General features: G+C 37.2%; 2 protein-coding genes across 2 annotated transcripts in view; one reads left to right on the forward strand and one right to left on the reverse strand.

The window, feature by feature from the left end:
* Positions 1–81: 81 nt before the first annotated feature.
* Positions 82–13,538, reverse strand: LOC134530557 (von Hippel-Lindau disease tumor suppressor-like). Its single transcript, XM_063365487.1, has 2 exons — positions 13,391–13,538; positions 82–1,056 (listed from the first exon to the last, which is right to left on the reverse strand). Exons 1-2 carry the CDS (start codon positions 13,426–13,428, stop codon positions 564–566), a joined length of 531 nt encoding a protein of 176 aa, XP_063221557.1. The 5' UTR covers positions 13,429–13,538; the 3' UTR covers positions 82–563.
* A 633-nt stretch (positions 13,539–14,171) lies between these two features.
* The window catches only part of LOC134528398 (activin receptor type-1), a 42,403-nt gene continuing 33,916 nt past the window's right edge, over positions 14,172–22,658 (forward strand). The window contains exons 1-4 of the mRNA XM_063361997.1: positions 14,172–14,278; positions 14,409–14,641; positions 15,760–15,973; positions 21,188–21,414. Of these exons, the coding sequence (XP_063218067.1) occupies positions 14,218–14,278; positions 14,409–14,641; positions 15,760–15,973; positions 21,188–21,414 (735 nt within the window). The 5' untranslated portion in view covers positions 14,172–14,217. The remainder of the gene's footprint in view (positions 14,279–14,408; positions 14,642–15,759; positions 15,974–21,187; positions 21,415–22,658) is intronic.

A 22,658-nucleotide genomic window follows, 5' to 3' on the forward strand; every position in this document is an offset into this window, starting at 1 on the left:
GTAAACATGTCCAATCAAACAGTTAAGCTTACATCTGTTTGCAAGGTTTTATCTGTAGAAAGAAGGCACCAAATAATACACATTTAAATAAACAATTTTTTTTTATTAAAACAATGTTTGTAACATTCCACAGTAGTTTATATTAGTAGGTATAGGAAGTATCACACTGCTACACATTACATCAACTTACTTTAGGGAAGTGTACAATTATTTGATATAAACCCCGCCTATCGGATGACTCTTAACAGCACGAATTAGACGTCATTTGAAACCACATCCACTGCACGTTTAGTTGAATGGCAAGCAATCTCAACTGTAACATGTTTCAATAATTACGCACTGACATGTTCAGTTCAAGTTCCACATGCATATATTGTCTTTAGTTAGCATTAACATACATACCCTTGATCACCACAATGTCTTCGTTCGAAATGAACCGTTTGGAAACACCTCAATGTGACATATTTCTTCAGCACTACTCCATAGTTCGTGCATCGCACACTTGAGCAAAGTTTCCTTTCACGAAGAAGCGAAGCGAAGACAGACACGCTCGCGTGCCCGCGTCAGCGCAACAGCCCGAGGTCCCGCCTCCTCTCCCGGTCCTCCTCCAGCAACTGCGCAAGCTCGCGCTGCAGGCCCCGGGGCAGCTCCAGCAAGGCGACGCCCCTCGCCGACGAGAGCGCGTTCCGGACCGACCTGAGCGCCAGCCGCCGCAGCGAGAGGAGCGGGTTGGTGATGAACACCTCCGTGCGGTCGCTGGCGGTCGACTGGCGGCCGCACGGCTCCGGCACGAAGTACACCTCCTCGCGGTCGACCACCATCGGGTCGAACGTCGGGAACCGCAGGAACAGCCACGGGTGCGTGGCGTACGTGTTGACGTCGCAGTGGGAGGAGGGGGGCAGGACGCGGTACACGAGCAGGCGGCCCTTGTAGTCCGCCCACAGCAGGAAGACGCTGTGCTCCGTGCTGTTGAAGAAGCGCAGGTAGCACGGCTGCGCCGACACCTTGGACCGCAGCTGCTCCTCGCCGTACTTCTTGGCCAGGAATCGAGCGGACCTGCGGAAGAGAACACCGTGCAGCACCCAGAGAGAGCTGTGGGCGATATGAGAAGACTCGGAATACATCGTTTGCGAAACAAAACTCGGAAAATTGACAAAGTACATTAAACGCTGCACACAACACATTAAAGTGAAACGGAAAGACCCCACACTATTTAACAGCTATGCTACGTATAGAATTTTTTTTTTTAAATATTACTTTTTTTTTTATAGTAACAGTAATGTTGAAGATTTTTCCCACTCAGTTGTCATCAAAAAAATTGATGGTTGTATGTTGGATTAGTAATGGATAATGCACAACCTGCAATACAGATGAAGATTTTACATATCAATAAAGATCGCAGGCTTTCACGGCCACTGTCTACATTTTCTTGGCTTCCGGGTGTAGGCAGTGTCAGGTAATTGTCTTGCGACGTTTCGGCAGTCATTGCAGCTGCCATCATCAGGTAGACTAAGTCAGACTCAGTAAGTCAGACTTAGTAGTCAGACTTAGTCTACCTGATGATGGCAGCTGCAATGACTGCTGAAACGTCGCAAGACAATTACCTGACACGGCCTACACCCAGAAGCCAAGAAAATGCATTTTACATATTAAAATACATAAAACAGTTCAAAAGAGTATTGATTTAAGTACACTAACTATGTTCCATTAAGTGTTTCCCAAAAGGAAAACTTCTTAAATCTTACAGCATTTAGGAAACCTGATGGTGGGAAGAGCTCTGACGATAAGCTGTATTTGTGGAGTGCAACAGCACATGGATCCCTACCTCCACAGCTCTCCACGTAACTAAAATCCTCTTGAGTAAATGAACAAATGATCCCCATGTATACCACCACCTCTCCTGCCCAACAACTGTGACTTACGTCAAGCTGAATAACGATGAATTAAAAATGAGTGCGAGTGTTTGCAGGCATCCGTGATGACTCTGGGCACCACCGATGTAATTATTTAAGGTTACAACTTCACCTGAATTGAAAATCTAAGGGGTAATTTTACAATTAATGAGATCAATATCTAAATGTCTCCTACTTAGATGGGGTAGAGGGCTATGACAATTAGATTTCTGGACAATCTAACATTCCATTTAACATTGTTATGTTTACACATCATCATTTTCTAGACTTTTCTAAACCTTATTAACACTAAAAAATTTTGAAATGTAAAATTAACAAGGTTTGGAAAATAATTGTGCACCATATGGGTGCCCAAACAAAACTGTAATAAAATTTCTATGACTTCCCTCGACCAAGAATTCGACTTTCCCTCGCTGATATTTATGAAATAATTTACCTATGTTGTAATTTTCTGAATAAAATAAAGAAAATCCACTCGCCACCATGCAAACTTTCCTAGGATTACAATCATTATAGAGTCATTCCATATCAAATCAACCAATGAAAAATTAATTTAGAAACTTCATGTTTCAGATTTTCATATTTTTTTGTATATTGGTAATATCAACTAAATACATTATAAATCTATTTTTTCTTAATTTTTTTTCGAGTAGTTTTTTTTTGTATAAATTTTTGAAAATTGCAAAAATAGCCAATTTCATCAATGTTTTGGATCACTCAAATACTTGTAGGTTTCCAACTAATGGTGCTAGAAGGCTGTTTGACAGCTCATTTTAAAGGTCATTGAATGGGCTTCAATTTGATATGTAACATGACCAACTTTGGAAAAGAAAATAATTTTAATTTGTTTTCAAAATTTTTAATATTGAATTTCTAAAACACACTACATATTTACAATTTTTTTTTAAAAAAAAAGTATGTTATTCCTACATATATTGGTTAGATTTGTGCCAAATTTCAAGGTGGAGAATCAATGGGATCATGAGTAAATAAAAATGAGAAGTTTAGTAGATGCTTAAGGGGGCATGGTAGATAAATAAATGCTTTAAGCGTCAGTTGGACGTTATGGGTTTTTGGAAGACAACATTCAAAAACTGCAAAACAACAATCCTACATAATGTTATTTGCCAACTTTATTACCAGACGTCCTAAAAAGACAATTCTCGAGCGTTGTTTCTTCCGCAGCAATTAAATGTTCGAAATTACCAAGGCAGAAGTTTTGGCTTCAAGTAATCTTCAGTTTTTAATTAATGCATTTAGCTCTGGTTTAGATACCATGCCGCCTTAAGAAATAGTTGCAGCAAGGAAGAGTAGCATAATTTTACATCAAATTTTTACTTAGTAAAGTATTCAAATTTTATTGTTATAGACTAAAGATTTTTACAAATTATAAAACACGGATAACAAATCTTACCTTACATTCATCCAGTGTTCTTTGATTAAACATTTGATCAATTTGATAATACAAAGCACGTGATCTTGCTGAACAGATGTAGCCTAAGTTCAAAGCAAATTATCTTGCTGAAAGGATGTAGCTTAAGTTATAACTGACAAAACATATAATTGCTCATGAAAAAAATCTGTTTAGTATATATTTAATTATTTACAGTTTTCACTTAGGTTGTGGCATACTTCAATCAAGCAGGTGTGATGTCTCTACAATCTCTTCTTTAGTGAGTGTAAAAGTTCTCCCAGTTGCTGTACAAGGTTCAACCTTTTTAAGAAGATCTTCAGTTCTAATGTCTAGTATATCAGCTCTTGGTGTTGGATAAAAAAAGGAAGCAGCAGGTCCTTTGGGATGTAAAAAAACTGACTTTAACTTCATTATTCTCATTATTTTTTGCCAATATACATGCAAGCCACCAAAAGTTATCGTATTTCACAGTAACATGTTTTGTCAGTTATAACTTAAGCTACATCCTTTCAGCAAGATCACGTGCTTTGAACTTAGGCTACATCTGTTCAGCAAGATCACGTGCTTTGTATTATCAAATTGAACAAATGTTTAATCAAAGAACACTGGATGAATGTAAGGTAAGATTTGTTATCCGTGTTTTATAATTTGTAAAAAATTTTTAGTCTATAACAATAAAATTTGAATACTTTACTAAGTAAAAATTTGATGTAAAATTATGCTACTCTTCCTTGCTGCAACTATTTCTTAAGGCGGCATGGTATCAAAACCAGAGCTAAATGCATTAATTAAAAACTGAAGATTACTTGAAGCCAAAACTTCTGCCTTGGTAATTTCGAACATTTAATTGCTGCGGAAGAAACAACGCTCGAGAATTGTCTTTTTAGGACGTCTGGTAATAAAGTTGGCAAATAACATTATGTAGGATTGTTGTTTTGCAGATTTTCAATGTTGTCTTCCAAAAACCCATAACGTCCAACTGACGCTTAAAGCATTTATTTATCTACCATGCCCCTTAAGCATCTACTAAACTTCTCATTTTTATTTACTCATGATCCCATTGATTCTCCACCTTGAAATTTGGCACAAATCTAACCAATATATGTAGGAATGACATACTTTTTTTTAAAAAAAATTGTAAATGATGTTTTTAAGAAATTCAATATTAAAAATTTTGAAAACAAATAAAAATTATTTTCTTTTCCGAAGTTGGTCATGTTACATATCAAATTGAAGCCCATTCAATGACCTTTAAAATCAGCTGTCAAACAGCCTTCTAGCACCATTAGTTGGAAACCTACAAGTATTTGAGTGATCCAAAACATTGATAAAATTGGCTATTTTTGCAATTTTCAAAAATTTATACAAAAAAAACTACTCGAAAAAAATTAAGAAAAAAATAGATTTATAATGTATTTAGTTGATATTACCAATATACAAAAAAATATGAAAAACTAAGGTGTAGAGGTTAAGGCCTCTGGTTGATTTCAAATGGAATGACCCTATACTTAATTTGAAACTCTATATATATATATATATATATATATATATATATATATATATATATATATATATATATATATATATATATATATATATATATATATATATATATATATATATATATATATATATATATATATATATATATATATATATATATATATATATATATCAAACATAAACACAACCTTGCATCCACCATTTTATAGTATTACTATGCACAAATAAAGATTTCAAAGTCCCTTCAAAATACTTAGGCCCTCAATCACTTAAAAATTTCAAATACCTTTTCCAGAATTTAAATAAATTCCCTGACCAATTATAGTTACCCTGTATTCCCCAGGTTTTCCAATTTTCCAGAATGTGGACATCCAAACTATTTCATCAATAAATTGGGCTTTCATCTTATCGTGAGGAAACACCCAACACTAAACCCGCAGTACATGCTTTCATTTTAATTCTTCTCCTTGCCGACCCTCTTGCCTCAATAACTAGGCCTACCACGTGCCGTTCCAACTTGTCCCCAATCCTCCAAGTCTTCTGTGGTTGTGATTGCAGAGGCATCATGCTCACTCGACACTACCCCAACATATCGGCACAGAGCTGGTACCCACATACATCAGGGGTGGCTCTATGGCCAGGCGAGCCGCGACTAACTGCGGCTTCAAACCTTTCATCATTCAATTCTAGACCCCTGTTCATTATCAGGGGCATAGGCCGGTGGAGGGGGGGGGGGGGATACAACCACCCCCACCTCCCCCCAAAATCTGAAAAACAAATCTTATCTCCCCCTCCTCCGAAATGATTTTATATGTATGCCTCCTGTTCATAAAAATTATCAAAGATAAATGACCAAAAAAATTGATGAAATTTAAGTTTCAAGCTGGCTTGAAAACATTGTTTTCCTGGGGGATGTTGCATAACCCCCAGCCCCATCTGCTGGATTCCTCTCCAGTATACGGGCCTCTCACGGTCTGGTGCTACCAATGGTCTTGGGACGTCTCGCCACCTTTAAGTCTCTGTGTGTAACCCTGCAACGTAAAACCTTCAAAATAAAACGACTGGTCGGAACTCTGACCCACAAACTGCAGGCCGGTAACTGGGGAAACCGTCACGTGACCACAATCTCTGGTTCCTGCGCCAGGCTGCATTCTGCCGAGAGCCCTGAGCTGCAAAGGTGGCATCTCGGTAAGTCAACAGTACGTATAAGAAACTGTAAGCTGATAAAATTTCCATTACAGACCAGAAACTGTGCCAAATCAAGTGTTTCTTTTTAGTTCAAACGTGAAATGTTTATGCTCTTTAATAATTTTGATGAGAAGTGTTTTCATGAAAATTGGAATTTAGTATGCAATTACAAGGTTGTGTGACTCAGACAACCCTGTACATGTTCGCAGTTATAATCACACATAACAATAATAATGTATATTGTTTGTCAGGATTTCTGGTGACCAGCGTTCGCTTCGAGTTGTGATCTTCACCAGGAGTTAACCTTACTGGCCTGTGCGAGTCATCAACCCTCAGTGCTCAGCGAGCCAATTAGCAAAAATCAGATATACCGGAAAGGCTTCCTTCTTTCAGTCCACAAAATCTCTTGCAATCCTCTACCACTCCTATCAGTAGAGTTATTAGTTTTTATTATGTATCCATTACATTTAATGGATCATATTGCTAGCATGAAAACCAAAAGGGTATATACGGAACTAGACATACATTGCAACGTAACAAAATTAAAGCACTAAATCATTAAAAATAAAACTAATAACATCAACTAGATAAAATTATATGCAGTAGAAAGATCATAAATTGGCGGGTATTCGAAAATTCTTTAACACGATAAAAAGCGACGGACAGGCAAGAAAATACTTCACACTCAATTGAAACACTTTGCTACCTGTAAGTGTTTTTTAAGTTTTATAAACTCTTTAGCAATGTGGTCGAGAGCTAGCTGATTCTCGAGCTGATTCAAATTATCAAATTAAAGATAAAAAATAACGTGTAGTCATGAGGGACATGAAACTGTTTGAACTGATTCATGAGTTACAGTGTTGCTGCTTGTGTAAGACAGGCTCAAGTGCAACAGTTAGACCAGACACCCCTTGTACCGTACTGCAAGAGGGGAAGACAGTTGTAGCGCAGAGTGATATCTGAGAAGGCTCTTTTTCATCTTGTCGCATTATAGGGGAGACTGACTGGTCACGCTGAAATTTTGATTTAGGTTGTAGATGTGCAGTTTAAACAGTGACGGCTCTTTAATACAGCCTGTTCGAGACAAAGAGCATTCCCGATTAGAGATATGTCAGATTATAAATGTCGCTATACAGAATGTCCACACAAATCTGCAATAAAATTTTCCAGATTATTCCTTGACTTTCCATAAACAAAAATTTCCATTTCCCTGATTTTTTTTTTTTAAATAATTCAGCTATTTTGAAGATTACCATAAGAACTAATGAATGAACAGCCAGAGTTAGTCCAAAATTATATTAAAAAAATTAAAATTAAAACAGAACCTTGCTCATGCCATTTTAAAGTGTCTATGACTATGTAATAAAACACTATTTGACATTTATTTTTATCACAGTCTAGGTGAAGACTGGAGCATTTGGGGAATTTCCATGACTTCCCCCAGGATTTCAAGTAAATTCCCTGACTTTTCCTTACCACTTCCGACCTCCCTGACTTTCCAGAATGTGATCACGCTGATATAGTTTTAACAGCAATTTCAAACGTGCCATATAAGCCACATAAAAAAAAAAAAAACAAAAAAAAAACACTACTGAAATGAAAACTGACAGTAACAATAAAATCTGACTGAATTAAAACTGCCAGCAGCACTGTAATGTACACTTGTGCCAACGTCAACTGCAGGAATCCACCCAAAATAATTTGAATGTGGCCGTCTCGACTGATATTGATTTGATAAACGTGCGATTGGGCTACCGGCCTGTGGCAAGGAGTCCCCCCCCACCCTAATTCCCTCATTCACACATCCAGTATCTTCCCTTCAAACCCATTCCACTCCCTTCCCTTCAAGCCCATCCCACTCCCGCCCCGTCCTCACCAGGAATTCTTGCTTCCCGCTTTCCGTTCGCCTCCACTCTCCCTCTGGATCTTTCACTTGAGATCCCTCCATCCCTCTATACCTATACACCTCCCAGCTTTCCCCAGCCCCTACACCCCCTTTTCATCCTTAAAAAACTTTACCAATCTTCAATCTTTCTACTTTCCTCCTTCTTTGTAGTGTGTCCAAACCAAGCTTCTCCATCATCACAGATTGTCTATGAGTCTCCCCCATTGCATTATGTATGATGTGTATTGTTAAGAATTTTGTATGTTTTAGCATTTTTTTTTTATATTACACAATTGTTTGAATAATTCAATGAAATCATGGTGCATCATATATTTTTTTCCCTCGAACGTTAACTGCTGACTGTACCATAATAATATTAATTTAAAGTGCCTCCGAAAAAAGTGATTTCTTGTCATTTTTATGCTTGTGTTCTTGTTTGTTAGATTCTGAATCGTTTTCTTGGGCAATGCTGTAGTTAACAGTGATTCTTGCATGAGGTGCAACTACACATGGATCTTGGTATTTCATGTGTTGTTAGTGTGAAGGTAGAGCAAGGTGACGCCGACCGCCAATGCTCCTCTGTCGCATAGACCGCTATGCCTCATCAACGTCTCGCAAAAGCGTGTGCACCGAACGCGCCCGTGCGCGCAGCAAAGTGCAGTTCGTGCGACGAGGCGAACGCCATACAACGAGTGCTACACCGGCGCAAGGATCCGGCCGGGTGTGGCATATCCTTCCGCCGCACTACAACAAATTGTTATAATTATGTTTTTCCACAGGATTTTATTAAACATTATTTTTTATTAATTAATAATTAAGTCTTTGCAAAATCATGTTTCAATGTGCGATTTGTCCCGAACCTGGCCGGTTCAGTTTCCCGCGAAATTCACACGTTTCCGCGGGAGGGCTGGCGGGGGAGGGGGGTCGCGCGCGGCGACACCGCTAGTGTCCTTCGAGAGCTCAACCAGGCCGGCAGCCTGCGCGCAACGCGGAACCTTCAAACTTTGCATTCACCGACATGTAGTTTTCCATAGTGTAATTTCTTTTCAACCTTTTGTACAGTTCCGCGGTCGGCCTAAATTTACCATGAGGTACTTAACTTAATTCAATCAGTGCTCAAGATGAGTGTGCCACGTCATACGTAAGTACTGTGGGGATATTATGTGGTTTCACGTCGGCGCTTCACGCCCAACCTAGCCTACCGGCTATTTAGTTTTGGCCCGCACGGGGCAGCCAGCAGGCGACACGTGCTATCAGACTTAATAACGATTCAGTCCCTGGGACACACCTAGACACCACGTAGAGTCGCCGGAGACACGGGCCTACGTGCTGCTAGCCCAGTTTATCAAGTGTAATGTATTAGTGGAATAGTTGTTCGCCTAAGTGTAATTCGTCATGTCAGGGCTTATGTATCACCGTCGTACGGCAGTGCGCCACCAAACTTAATCCAGAGCTAGGTATTAGTGTAGTGTATTGTGCTTCAAAATATCGTGTGCCATGTCAGAGTGTCTTTTGTAACTTTCGCATCACGTAAACGAGTCTGCCCCTCACGCGCATAAGAATCGTGAGCCGCCACTGAGGAAGTGAGCTGCGCGTGTGACTAGTCGCGTCGGGCAAACCGTTACGGCCAGAACGGGCAGCACCATGTATTGGGCTGTGCTGTATTAAATTCACGAACTATCTGAAGAAGTTTTGTGTTATTATTCAGGCGTCCCGAGTGGCCTCAACAGCTCGGGGGGCCCTACTGCGTTGACCCCTACCTCTAGCCACAAGGCCGAACCTTCCCTGAGATCACGAACTGAACAAAATCACGTCTAAATACTCAGAGGTAGCGGGGACGGCGTCAAAGGTAATTCAAGTGGTTGTCCCAGTACTTAATTGACGACAAAAGATTTTTAGTTCAAGAAAACCACATTAAAAATATGTTCAAAGCATTATAACATTACTTACTGATTGTTTAGAAAATTCATTTTTATTTCAGACTGAATTCTAATTAATTTTATAACAAAAATATTTTGCAAAAAATAACCAAAAATTTAAACAATTACAAATAATCAGTATGAAAGAAGAGAAATGATTAGTTAGCAATAGCATATATTATAATAATTTCAAATTATCTTAAATATATTGCTACAAGTTGGTATGACCAGCACATTTCATGACCATGATGATAAATACAAATATGAAAAAATGTATAATTTATTAACAATCAAAAAGTCTGGAATATGAAAATTCAAGTAAAAAAACTGCCCATAATGCAAAACTGTGAAATAACAAAGAATTTATTACATATTCTGTAATATATATACATATTTTATTGTTGGGTAATTTTTAAAATAGAAAAATACAAATAAAAAAATGTTAATTTTTTTACATTCTGATCTTTTTTGTAATAATTATGTAAAGAGGAATTGCTATATATGTCAACTACTTTCCTAGTAATTAACTATTTTAAATATTGGTTACCTAGTTAAAGATAGGTTAACTAAATCTAAAATAGGTAATTCTGTAAATGTTAAAAGTAATGTATTATTAGAACTAAGTGGGATATATGAACTGAATACATTTTATCGGTATCCAGACCTTATACCACTATCTTTTTTTTTATTAAAGGGAGAGTAAAAGATGGCAAGTGATTTTTAACTTGAAAATGTTTCATTCGCAACTTCTGGAAATAACTGCACAAAGTAACTTCAAAGAACTTTTGGTTAGGTTAAATCAGCATGTAATATTAATAACATGTAAATTACAAATTAATAATGATTTTAAGTATGTATTATTAGTGTAGCTGATCCAAACAAATTTTTACTTATTTATTATTTGACTTACTTCCCGGAGCTGCAATTCAACAACATTCACAGGTAATAAACCATTTATTATACTTCAATGTTCTCTTCAGAAAAAAAAATGTAGGTACTTATTATTTCTACATGACAAAAGTATTTATTTATTGAGTGTTTACGTAACACAGTTCTAGAAATCCCAAAAATTAAAAAAAATTTCCTGGTAATTCTTAACCAACCATCTACATGATTTTACAGTAGGTATTTAAAATGTTGTTAACCTAACACCCCCTTAACACAAAGTAAAATACTGGTAAATTAATTGAAATATCAGAAAATTGTTTTACAGAATTATTACATAAATGCCAAGTAATAAAGAACTATATATTTCAGGATTATTTTTTATGTACTCTCACTTTAAAATTTAGGCCAACTTATTGTTGTTTGATTAACTTTCTTTGAGTATTTCAATTCTAGAATTATATATATAATTTTTTTTTTCCTGGATATCATGACATTTCATATTCTCCCCCTTGTTTACGTCGCAGAACAATAGTAATATGTTTTGTTTGTTTATTTATTTATTTATTTATTTATTTATTTATCATCTTTACTGGTGGCGAGCAATTACATCAAAGAGTTGAATATTAAAAATTAAGCATGATATAAGCAGATGTTGACTAAATATTAAAAGAACAAATTAAAATTTTAACTTAATGTTCAAATATTAACTATTACAAAAGATTCAACCATAACTAATTTTAAGTAATTAAAAACTAAGCATAGAATACATAAAAAGGAAAGTAATTAAACATACAGCAAATAGTATCAAAACCTGAAAGAAAAAAAAGGTGCTAATACATTAAAATCAGTCACTCGCACATTCACACACAGAATCAAGCAGTAGGGTAGCAGTGAAGTGGTCATGGTAAGCAGTTGTAACAAAGATGTTTTTTCAGCCTGTACTTAAAGGAAGCTAAATTTTTTGTTTGCCTTATCGCTTGGTCTAATTTATTCCAGAGCCTGCTACTCGCGGTTGCAAAAAATCCCGACAGACATTTGGATGAGTGCACTGGGATAGATAGCATTGGGTTGCGTGTGGATCGCGTGTCATGGCTATGGTAACTATGTAGGTACCTAATTAATACTGGCTGACATATAATGAGGTGATACCTGCTGCAGCACCTTATAAGCATTTTGCATCTTTGTGCAAGAGTGAGCCATTTTAGCTGCTGATAGTACTGGGTTATATGATCACGTAATTTAAGGTTAAAAAATGTATCTTACGCAGCAGTTTTGGAGCTTCTGTAGTCGCTTAGCTAGTTTATCAGTTAGATCAGGAAAGAGGACATCGCAGTAATCAAAGTGAGGCATAATTAATGTTTGAACAAGCATGGTTTTAATACTAAGTGGAAGCAAATTTTTTAACCGTCGTAAGCAGTGAAGGGAAAAATGTACCTTCTTCCATATTTGCATTATCTGCTCCCTCCAGGTTAAGGTTGTGTTTATCAGGACTCCCAGATTTCTTATGACGTTAGAAAACTGAATATCAACTCCTTGGAGCGTTAAGTGACAGCATTTGTTAGGAATTAATTCAGATAGCTTATGAGGAGAACCAATTAATATTGCTTGGGTTTTATTTGCATTCAGCTTGAGTTTATTAACTTTTGCCCACTTAGAAACAGAATCGAGATCATCATTGACAGAACAAATTGACTGATTGATATTGGTTGCATTTGCGTGAATATATATTTGCACATCATCGGCATGCATGTGGTATTGGCAGTGTTTTAGGCATTTAGGTAGATCATTTATGAATATAGTAAATAAAAGTGGCCCAAGAATTGAACCCTGAGGAACACCTGCTACTATCGGGAGCCACGTGGATACTTCGGTATTGAGAACTACACGTTGGTAACGACCACCTAGGTAGGAACTGAACCATGCAAAAACACTATGAGAAAACTTATATTGAATTGACATTTTTCGCACAATAAGATTGTGATCTACTGAATCAAACGCTTTACTAAAGTCAAGCAACGTTAGGATCGTTATTTCACGCCTATCAATAGCATGACGTATGCTATCAGTAACATTAATGAGGGCAGTAGTGGTACTGTGGCCGGATCTAAATCCTGATTGGAAGGTATCTAAAAAATTTCTCTGTAAAAGGTAATCATAGGTTTGCTTGTGCCCCAGGTGTTCAAAGGCTTTAGAGACAGTTGGTAAGATGCTTATAGGGCGAAAATCTTTAGCTGTCTCAAGAGACTTAATTTTTGGTATGGGCTTTATGTGTGAATACTTCCATTCTGTCGGGTATTTACCTATTGTAAAGGATACGTTAAAAATATGTTTATTTTATTTTTTTATTTATTTGGTTGCCTCCTGTTTTCTCCAGTACATACTAGAAGGGACTACAAAAGGTAAAACAATTTCCAGCATTTTAATTGATATTTGGTCGTTACCAATTGCATTACTTACATACATTAATTACATATAATACACTAAATCCATTGTTTTTTTTAAATTTATTTTTTAATTTCTTGGTATCTAGTAAGTCCTTTCTTCATCAAACTCTAATAACATCAGACTGACATGACCCCTCTCTCCCAAAGAGGCTATCAGTATGGCCTACTTCCATTGCTCTGGTACTCTGCCCTGACAATTCAACATAACCTATTTAATAAACTAGTATTTTACTTACATTATGAGTGTGTTAGCCAAATAATACAATCCCTGCATTAATTTAATAACAAACCAAGCATTGAATGTAGTGAAATCGACATACTGTAACACAAAATATTAACAATATAGCAATAATAGAAAAAAAAAACAATAACAAATTTACGGCCGCTTTCCATTTTATACTGTCACCGGCTGAAATTCCTGGAGGATAGTTTTACATTTTAAAACAACTATCGATAGAAATATTTATTTGATACTCAGTTTCAAGGAAATCTATTTAGATATCGTAATATTATATAAGTAGGGTAGGGGATTATATTATTGTTACAAATACCGGAAAACAGTAATTAGAAGAAAATTACAAAAGTGAAAAATGGGGAATAAAATGTTTTCCCGCCACAAATCCCCATATTTCCACGTTTGACCCGAAAGAAAGTAGGCGAGGAAATTATGTTGTGAAGCCATCTTGGTAACGTTATGAAAAATGGTATGGTATGGTATGGTATGGTATGGTATTCGATATAAATTAGTTTACAGGTTGATGCGAAATCTCATTGAGCTGTAAAAGGGTCTATCAGTTATGTCTCCTAGTGGGCAAAGTAAAAATATTTGTAAAATATTTATGGCTGTATAATTTAAGGTTCATGGCCATAAATGTAGCCTAATGAAAACAATGTTTGGTGAAGAATTTATTTTAAATACAGTATTGATTTAATTTATATTAAATTAACTTAATATTTGAGAATTTTATGTGCCATATTATATTTGTAACCAATTTATCTCGTTTCTTTTTGTGTTATGCTTCTTTGTTTACTTTTTATTCTGATTAGTGATGGCCGAAACAATATGGCGATTAGGAGAAGTGAATTTTGTTTACTGTTTATTTCTATGTGTAATGTATGTATGGGTGAGTATTATGCAGTAGTGTGTTAATTATGTATTTTAATGAGCGTGGGGTGACATTTCATGAAGATGTTTCGGGTATGCTGGAAGCAAATTATGAATATGCCTATAATGTTTTTTTTTTTTTTTTTCAGGTGGTTTGACAAAACCCACTGGGGAGTTACTTGATAAATTCTTCCTTCACGAGAGCGACAGGCCACCTGATTTAGAGGAGCCTCCAGAACCTGGAGGCGAAGAAGAAACTCTGCACGCGACTTTACTCGATGCTCAGCATAGATCCAATGTTTTCGCCTTCCCCAAGTTCAAATGTATCTCTTGTGAACCACCAGACTGCAGGGACGCCATTCTCTGTACTGGAGCTTACCAGGTTTGTAGGAAAGCTCGCGTTATTATTAACTCAACAAAGTTTGTGTGCATACAGCCATGTATTTGGTAGGGCTGTAAGTAGGGCACATTAAGTTTTTTTTTATTGTTATAGTTATCGCTGCGAATGGCTAAATCATCCTATAGCAAGCATTAACCCTACTTCCCTCTCATTCTTCTCCTGAACTGAGTCTCACTACTGGCAAATACACAATTCTCATCTAACACATTCCAATCCCCCATCGTTCTTACAACTGTAGCATTTTTACCCCTTTCCGTATTTCTTTATTCCTTAAAGAGTTCCTTAATGTTCTCCCGCCTACTTCTTGGCTTCCCCATCACAACTCGTCTCCCCAGCTCTCCCCACCCTCCCATCCCGCTCAGCACTTGGTACATCCTTACTTACCTCTGCCTTGTGTCCATTAGGTTCTCCCAACCCATTTCCTTCATCATTTCTGTTGGACTATACCGTCCCTTTTCATCACTATAAATTCTCCTCCACTTACCCTTCCCCCACCTAGCTGCTCTCCTCTGCACATTTCATCTTAATTTTCATTTTATTTAGTTTGTTTATAAGTGCTGCTGTTAATTTATATTCCCTCTAGCTCTTGATTCTGTTGTTAGAGCAAATGCTTGTTTTCAATACATGTTCATGTCTCTTGTAGCGATCAAATAATTTTGTTGTCCCTTTTGTCATGGTCATGCCTCTTGTAGCGATAAAATAATTTTGCTGTCCCGTTTGTCATGGTCATGTACTACCTTGTATATATCCAAACACATTAGTAGAAAAAATATATAGTAATGTAGCTGTGCCTTAAGAAATAAAGTGAAGCAAACCATCTGAACTAGAAATCTAACATTGAATAAGCATAATCATGGGTAAATTAATAAATTTTGCATGTTATCTTTAAAAATTACTGTAACATGATACACAAGTCTATAGTTGCATGAAGGACCATATTTTAACTGCAAACATTCCATGAACATGTTGAAAAATGAGAATCACTCGATTTCAGTTTGAGTTTTGCAAAGTGGCGAGCTACTACGCAGATGAGAGCTCTGCTGGTTGAGGCTTGTGCACGTGTGTTCTTCGTTGCTGCAGCTCTAGTGTTTTGCCACCAGTGCTGGAAGGCCCACGTGCGGGATGCAGACGGGACGGAGCGCCTGTCCAGGGGGTGCACTAAGATGGAGGACCAGATGCCGTTCTACTGCCCGCCAGCATCGCGGTCTCCGCACACCAAGCGCTTCGCGGGCGGCCAGTATGCCATCATCTGCTGCAAGGGTGACTTCTGTAACAACGGCACGTTTCCCGAGCTACCTGCGACGGTGTTCAGGAGTGAGTAGGCCACACGATGCATCCCGCCTTACACTCTTGTCACTATTGTCCAGGTCACGGCTGCTCAGGGGCCATGATTCATGATTGCCAACGTGTTGTGCTCTTATATGAGCACTTAATCTGCACTTACGATCTAGGAGGAAGCATTTGTGCATAGTAGTTCAATGACATTGTGTATGAAAATAAATACTTACTGCTTGGATAGCATAGAAAGTTGTTGAAAAAATCAAAAAAAATCCAGAGAACAACAATTTTTATCGGTTGCACCCAGTCGTCTGTAGACGGACATATCTTGTGAGCACTCATTTTTGGGAAGTTATGGTAATGTTGTTTAATCCTAATAATCGTCAGTTTGTGATTAAGACAAGATTGGGATAGAAACATTTTTTTTTTAACCACCAAACTTATTTCTTTTTGTTTAAACCGGGTTTGTGTTAGCTATGTTGATGAACATTTTTTTATTGTGTTATTTTGGTTCTCAGAATGTTCAAATGAAAGCCAAACAACATCCTGCTTTCTGCCACTCATGTTGAACCAGATAAGTTATAAACATCAAATAACTGAAGTCCAGCAAATCTGCATATCTGACTGGGACAGAAAGGGTATTTCCCCACAGAAGGAGGAATCTCCATAGAATGGGGATATAGAGTACAGTTGGTGATTTGCCCCAGAATAGGAATTAACTATTTAATATTTTTAATTTTAGAGGAGTAATTAGGTAGGTATGATTTACAACTTATTCAGTTAATTTAAATGATAATATCTTGATTACTGTATAATTTTTTGTTCCTGTAAATCACTAACAATAATGACCAAACTATTGTAGTTATTAGAGTGGATTAAGACCTTTTATTGAAAAAAATTGGTTGTCTGTAAAGTCGGTTTAGGGACTAGTTTAACGTGACAACGTCATAAAAAAACATTGATGAAATGATTGCATACTTTTATGAATAAAATTGAATCATTTTTATTGAATTATCACTATTTTGTATGGATACAAAAAAAGGAGTGAAATGAAATCTACAATTTAATTGATAAATTTACTTTTTTTTGCACTCATTAATTCAAATATGTTTATTACTTTAACGAAGAGATTATTTTAACTATAACTTTTATACATGTTTGCTATTTAACTTCAAGATCGTCGAGAATGTTTTACGCTTTTTCACAATTACACATTTAACGATAAAGTTTGTTCGTCGTGAAATTAAACGTAGAATTTAATAAAAATGCCCTTGCAGTTAATAAAATAAGTATTAGTAAGTTTAAGAAAGAATTTCGGCTTTAATCTCCAACCCAGATGCTCGTGGTGCGTTGGGGCCGAGATTAAAATTTGTCAAAAATATTTTACGTTTTTATGTCTTCCAGTGCTCAAAATGATAAGCAATTGTGGCCCTGGGCACGAAATTTTATTTATAATTCATTAATAATAACGCCCCTCGTGATAAACAAAGGAAAATATGTATTAACGAGTGCCTGGTTGTCGCGGAAGCGGGTAGATAGCGCGATTTGTTCGGTTCGTGTCCGTCACCGTAGATGACAGCACCGTAGGGGAATAAGATTATTTCGTTTTTATAATATGATTTTATAACAAATACGCATCCCAAATATACCAAACTTATTTATAATGTAGTATTGTACTTACAATATTTTTTAAAACATTGTGCAAAAGATCCCGGGTGTAATTTGAATTATTATGTGTAACTATAAATCACCATTGTTCGTACAAAAAACGTATTTGAAAATTCAACATTACTTTTAAATAACCGTACCGATTGTGCTGAAAATCAGTGGACGATCGTTAAATTATAATAATATTAATAATTCAAATGATGAAAACATGATTGAAAAGTTAAATTGATGGTTGTTCCAATCGAGTGGAAGAGAGATGCAGCGCAAGCGTACAATGAGCGTAACGGGACACATCGTAGTGGGACAATGTGCATTACGGGACACTTTTTTGTGCGTGCAGCCGGCATTCATCGATTTATTAGATGTTGTAACGTCAAAAAATGAAGATATTCTATTTAAAGTACTTTATTTTATAAAGAACCATGTGGTTTTTTATAAAAACCTTTGGTTTAGACAATGGTTTAACCCATTGTGGTTTAAATCAGTCAACTCTCGATTAAGGGTTATCATTAACTCATCCATCAATGACTGTCATGAATTTTCTGGGTTTTCAATGCCCCTAGATCATGATGTTGTAATATTGGAACCTGGGTTTGGACCCAGGAATGAACAAAAGCAAGACCTTGCCTTTGAAAATGTATTTAAAGGGAAAAGAATCCGCTATCGCAATCTGTACAACAATATTAACCAATTCCAACAAACAACTAAGTGAACTAATAGACCTGGTGAAAGTTTTGTGCACCAAAGTAAATGATCTTAACAGTGAAAATCAAGTTCTGAAGGCACTGATGGATGATTCCAGGAGTGAAATTTCAGATTTAAAAAAAAATTTAATTGATCCTAAATAAAAAAGGATTATAAATTAAAAATGATCCAAATAAATCCTGCAGTCAAGTACATAGCAAGAAAAGGTACAGGCAACAAGAAAAGTGAACAGTCTGCAAGAAATGTGGTATCAGTCGCCTAGCCGGGCAATCGGGCGGCTCACCTACTTTCAACTCAGCGGAATTCCTGAGACGTCAGCACCTACAGGAGCAACTCTCAAAACCAACAGATGTAGATATTCACTGTTTTGTCGTTGTACAAAACAGTCGTGAGTTCAAATGAAATACAAGTGAGGAATCTGAGTCTGTCTTGAACGACAAAAAGGAAAACACCTATGCAAGTTATAATAAGTAATACTTCATCGCAAAATCTATCTCAAAACATGCATATAAGAGAAAGAAAAAAATTATGTAACTTGTTTTGACCCTGCTGTCCAAGAAAAAGAAATAATTTATTACATTGCTAATGAACTGTAGCTTTCATTAGTTAAAGTTGTTAAACTTCGATCTGAATACTATACTTATGCTTCTTTTCATGTCACGGTTTCGGAATAAGTTTTTGATTAAATTCACAACAACACCGTTTTCTGGCCGAATGGCTGCCTTATCAGTCCCTTCAATGGGAAATTACACCCCGAACAAATAAAATCAAGTGTTCTGGTCCCGAGAATCATGATGCAGTCGCCAAGCTAGCTCTAAATCCCAGTGGTCAGTCTTCCAGCATGGGGCTGGAGGAGTGTGTTGATGCCCTGATTTGTTCATGCCTGGGGCAAGTGAGTGGGAAATATTCCTATGTATAGTTACGCTCATTGCTGACTCACTGACTCTGTAATGCCAAAGAGATGTATACCTTGGAGACAAGCGTATCGTGAAGCACAGATATTAGCCTACTCCATAGAGATGTTTATAAAATAGAAAATGGAAGTGTAACAATAGAGTAAGTATCCTTTGAAATTACGGATATATAATTCTAACACACATGTATTATTAAATTGAAGTGATTTTTATATTCATAATTCGACACCTTAAAATTAATATGCTTATTATTACTAAAAAGACTTAAATCATAGAATGTATAGCTCTCTAAACAAAAAAAAAAAAACTAAATTTTTTTTCCGTTTTGGGAAATTTAAGTTTGGGTCCCTGGAAATCTTTTGATGATATTTTGAGTTATGTAATGATGCCCTTTTGAATTTTTTTTTTTAATATCCTTGTATTGTGTTTTAATTACGTTTTAACATTGTCTGGTTTAATTCAACATTTTAGAAGCATAAAAAAGAAAGCCGGGTGCAACACTGTCGCCAGTAAGTTATTTTCATGCCTTAAGTTATGTAGTATGTCGTTGAGAAAACCCAGCACGTAGGCCCGTGATTATGCAGCAGTGGTCCAGAAGGTTCGCTAGGTGCTATTTTCAGCAGCCAATCAGGACGGACAATGGTGTGGGGTGATTTAATGTTACAGACTTTCAGGGAACAAATTTTGCGCATATTTTTCCCTATGTGGTGGAGTATTTTTTGATTGGTCGTTTGGCCCACGGAGCTGTTTTCCCTTTATTTCCAACTTTGTAAGGGAAGACCGCTACGTCATCCAACTAGCTGTCGTTAGATCATCCTATCAACAGACCGCGTCATCGGCAACTCAAAATTAAAAAAAAAATGAAGTGAACAGCAAGGCAGATAACTTCACATCGTGGTCAGGGCCAAGCCACATTTTTCCAACCTAACTTGAACTTTCGAGAAGGCAGTTAGAAAATTTGACCACGCAGATGTTAGCACCGTGGCGACGGTATTCGCCAGCCAGACCACATAGGTCTTGCATAAGTTTTGTACTTCGGTTAAAAGTTTAACCAAAGGATGTAATTGATGTTTTTTTTTTGTTGTTATTGTTCTTGCGCTTGTGTTATAAACACGACTGTTAAGAAGTGTGGAAAATCATCTGGAACTCTATGTAAGTTTTGATTGGCGTTTTATTTGAAAAAATAATGCTAAAACAAAAGACTGTTCAAAAATTCTTTCATTTTAAAATTTTAAGAGAATAAGCTGCTTCATTTCATAAATATTCATCCTAACTTTGTTGAAAAATCTAATCATTCTAATCTCAAAAACATGGATTTAAATAAGCTACACATTACTGCATATTAACATAATAAACTTTTGAGGGGCATCAGGTAACACCTTTATCTTTGTTTATCTGTCATTTAATGTTATGGTGACCACTCTGATATCACAGTTGTCCTATGCTTGTACGAGAAGACTGCACACTAGTGCACAGCCTGGTGCTTAGAGGAGATAGTACTAAAAGCACCAGCGAGCATTGCACTTACCATCCCGCCCCACAGAAATAAATACATCCTTGTCTAAGGTGGGCCCCCTGAATCAATTGGACGGTCTCCGGGTTAAAGGTAACAAGTCACATTTTGGTGATTTTTAGTTTATTCCAGCAATAAACTCTTAAGTATACTTAGAAAATGTAATGCATTTTTAATAATTGGCAACTATGTTGGTAAATATGTTGGTAAATAAAAGAATAATGCAAGAAAAATTTAAGCATTTAAATTCAATTTTTATCCAAGAGTTTTTTGTTTCTCCTGCAAAAAGTGAATTCTTGACTTGTTACCTTTTACTCGGAGACCGTCCAGTTGTAACTTTCGGAACATGTGATTCATGTTCACTCGCTCTCAGTATCGCAGTAGGTTGAAACGACAGTAGAATGGGAAAGCAGCCAGCTGAGGCGTTGGCGCGGCTTGTTTGCCCGGCAGACGAGCTGGACCAGTACTCGGGCACCGCGCAGTACGTAGCGCGGCTGGCGGCGGCCATCCTGGGGCCGGTGGTGGTGCTGGGCGTGATCGGCGCGGTGATGTTGCTGCTCATGCGGCAGTCGCACCGCAAGCGCCTCATGGCGGCGCGCGACTTCGACGACCCGGAGACGTACTACGCGCCAGACGACCTGCTGCGCGTCACGGCCGCCGGGGACAGCACGCTGCGGGTGAGCGGCAGTCCGCGCCACTTGGCGCGATGTGTCGCCACAGTTGGTGACTACATCTTTGTATCAGGCCGTCCTGATACTTCCTTTCCCATATACCGATGCTTGGATATCATCACCAATGCCTCCATATCACCACCAGTATTATCTTTGAAAGATTTGTGCAATGGGAGTGCATGACTTGATGTAAGATTTTGGACATACGCCATTGCTTAGCACATGTATGTCTGTAGATGAAAACTACAAAAAACACAAATGACAAAAAACACAATTTAAGCAAAAAATTGCTGTTGTCAGCTTTGCTTGTTGCTGTAAGCTTTTGGACATACGTCATTACTTAGCACATGTATGTTTGTAGAAGAAAACTACAAAAAAAAACAAATGACAAAAAACACAAATGACAAAAAACACAAATTAAGCAAAACAATTGCTGTTGTCCTGACAACAGCAAGCTTTTTCTTAATTTGTGTTCTTTTGTCATTTGTGTTTTTTTGTAGTTTTCTTCTACAGGCATACATGTGCTAAGCAATGGTGTATGTCCAGAAGCTTACATCAAGTCATCACCACCAGTACCTGATACTGCAACTAATATTTATAATTACTGGCCACCAATTATAAATGCAGTAAACTCTCGCCTAGGGGATTAGTAACCCTTGGATTTTTGAAAACTTCAGGTTTCTGAGCGGACCTAAAATACTCTTGTCAGTTTTGTATTAGTAATACGTATACCACAAAATGCTTCTGGTGATGTTGCAGGGACTGCTCTTGAGGATGGAAAGTTCTGAAAAATAAAGTATAGTTTGTTTGTGCATTTTGTGAGTGCTTGTGGCCATGGTTCGAGGAGCATTATCGTTTGAAATGTTTGTGAACACGTGTCTGTCTTGACATGTTTTTATGACGCAACCGTGCCGCAACATTGTTTTCGACTTGAGATTTCCCACGCTTTAAGGGGATTGGTGCAGGACAAAAAACAGTCATTCGCCAGAATTTGTTGGAAATGAGCTTAAGTGTTTCATAAATGCTTGTTTATTACTACTGTAAGGCCAGCCAGCACGTATATAAGCTAGCGGGTTAGATTTGGCGAGTTAGTGGCGAGAGAGCTTCTGTGGGTGGAGGTTGTCGAAGGTCGCAGCTCTGAGGCCTGCCATCTAGCGGGAATCTTTCGAAGGTCTTCCACAATATCGCCTTTCTCTCTCTCTCTCTCTCCAACACGGACGGAAAGCGAACCGCGATAACCAGCTATTATC

Source organism: Bacillus rossius, chromosome 1 (genome assembly GCF_032445375.1).
Source record: "Bacillus rossius redtenbacheri isolate Brsri chromosome 1, Brsri_v3, whole genome shotgun sequence".
Lineage (NCBI taxonomy): Eukaryota > Metazoa > Arthropoda > Insecta > Phasmatodea > Bacillidae > Bacillus > Bacillus rossius.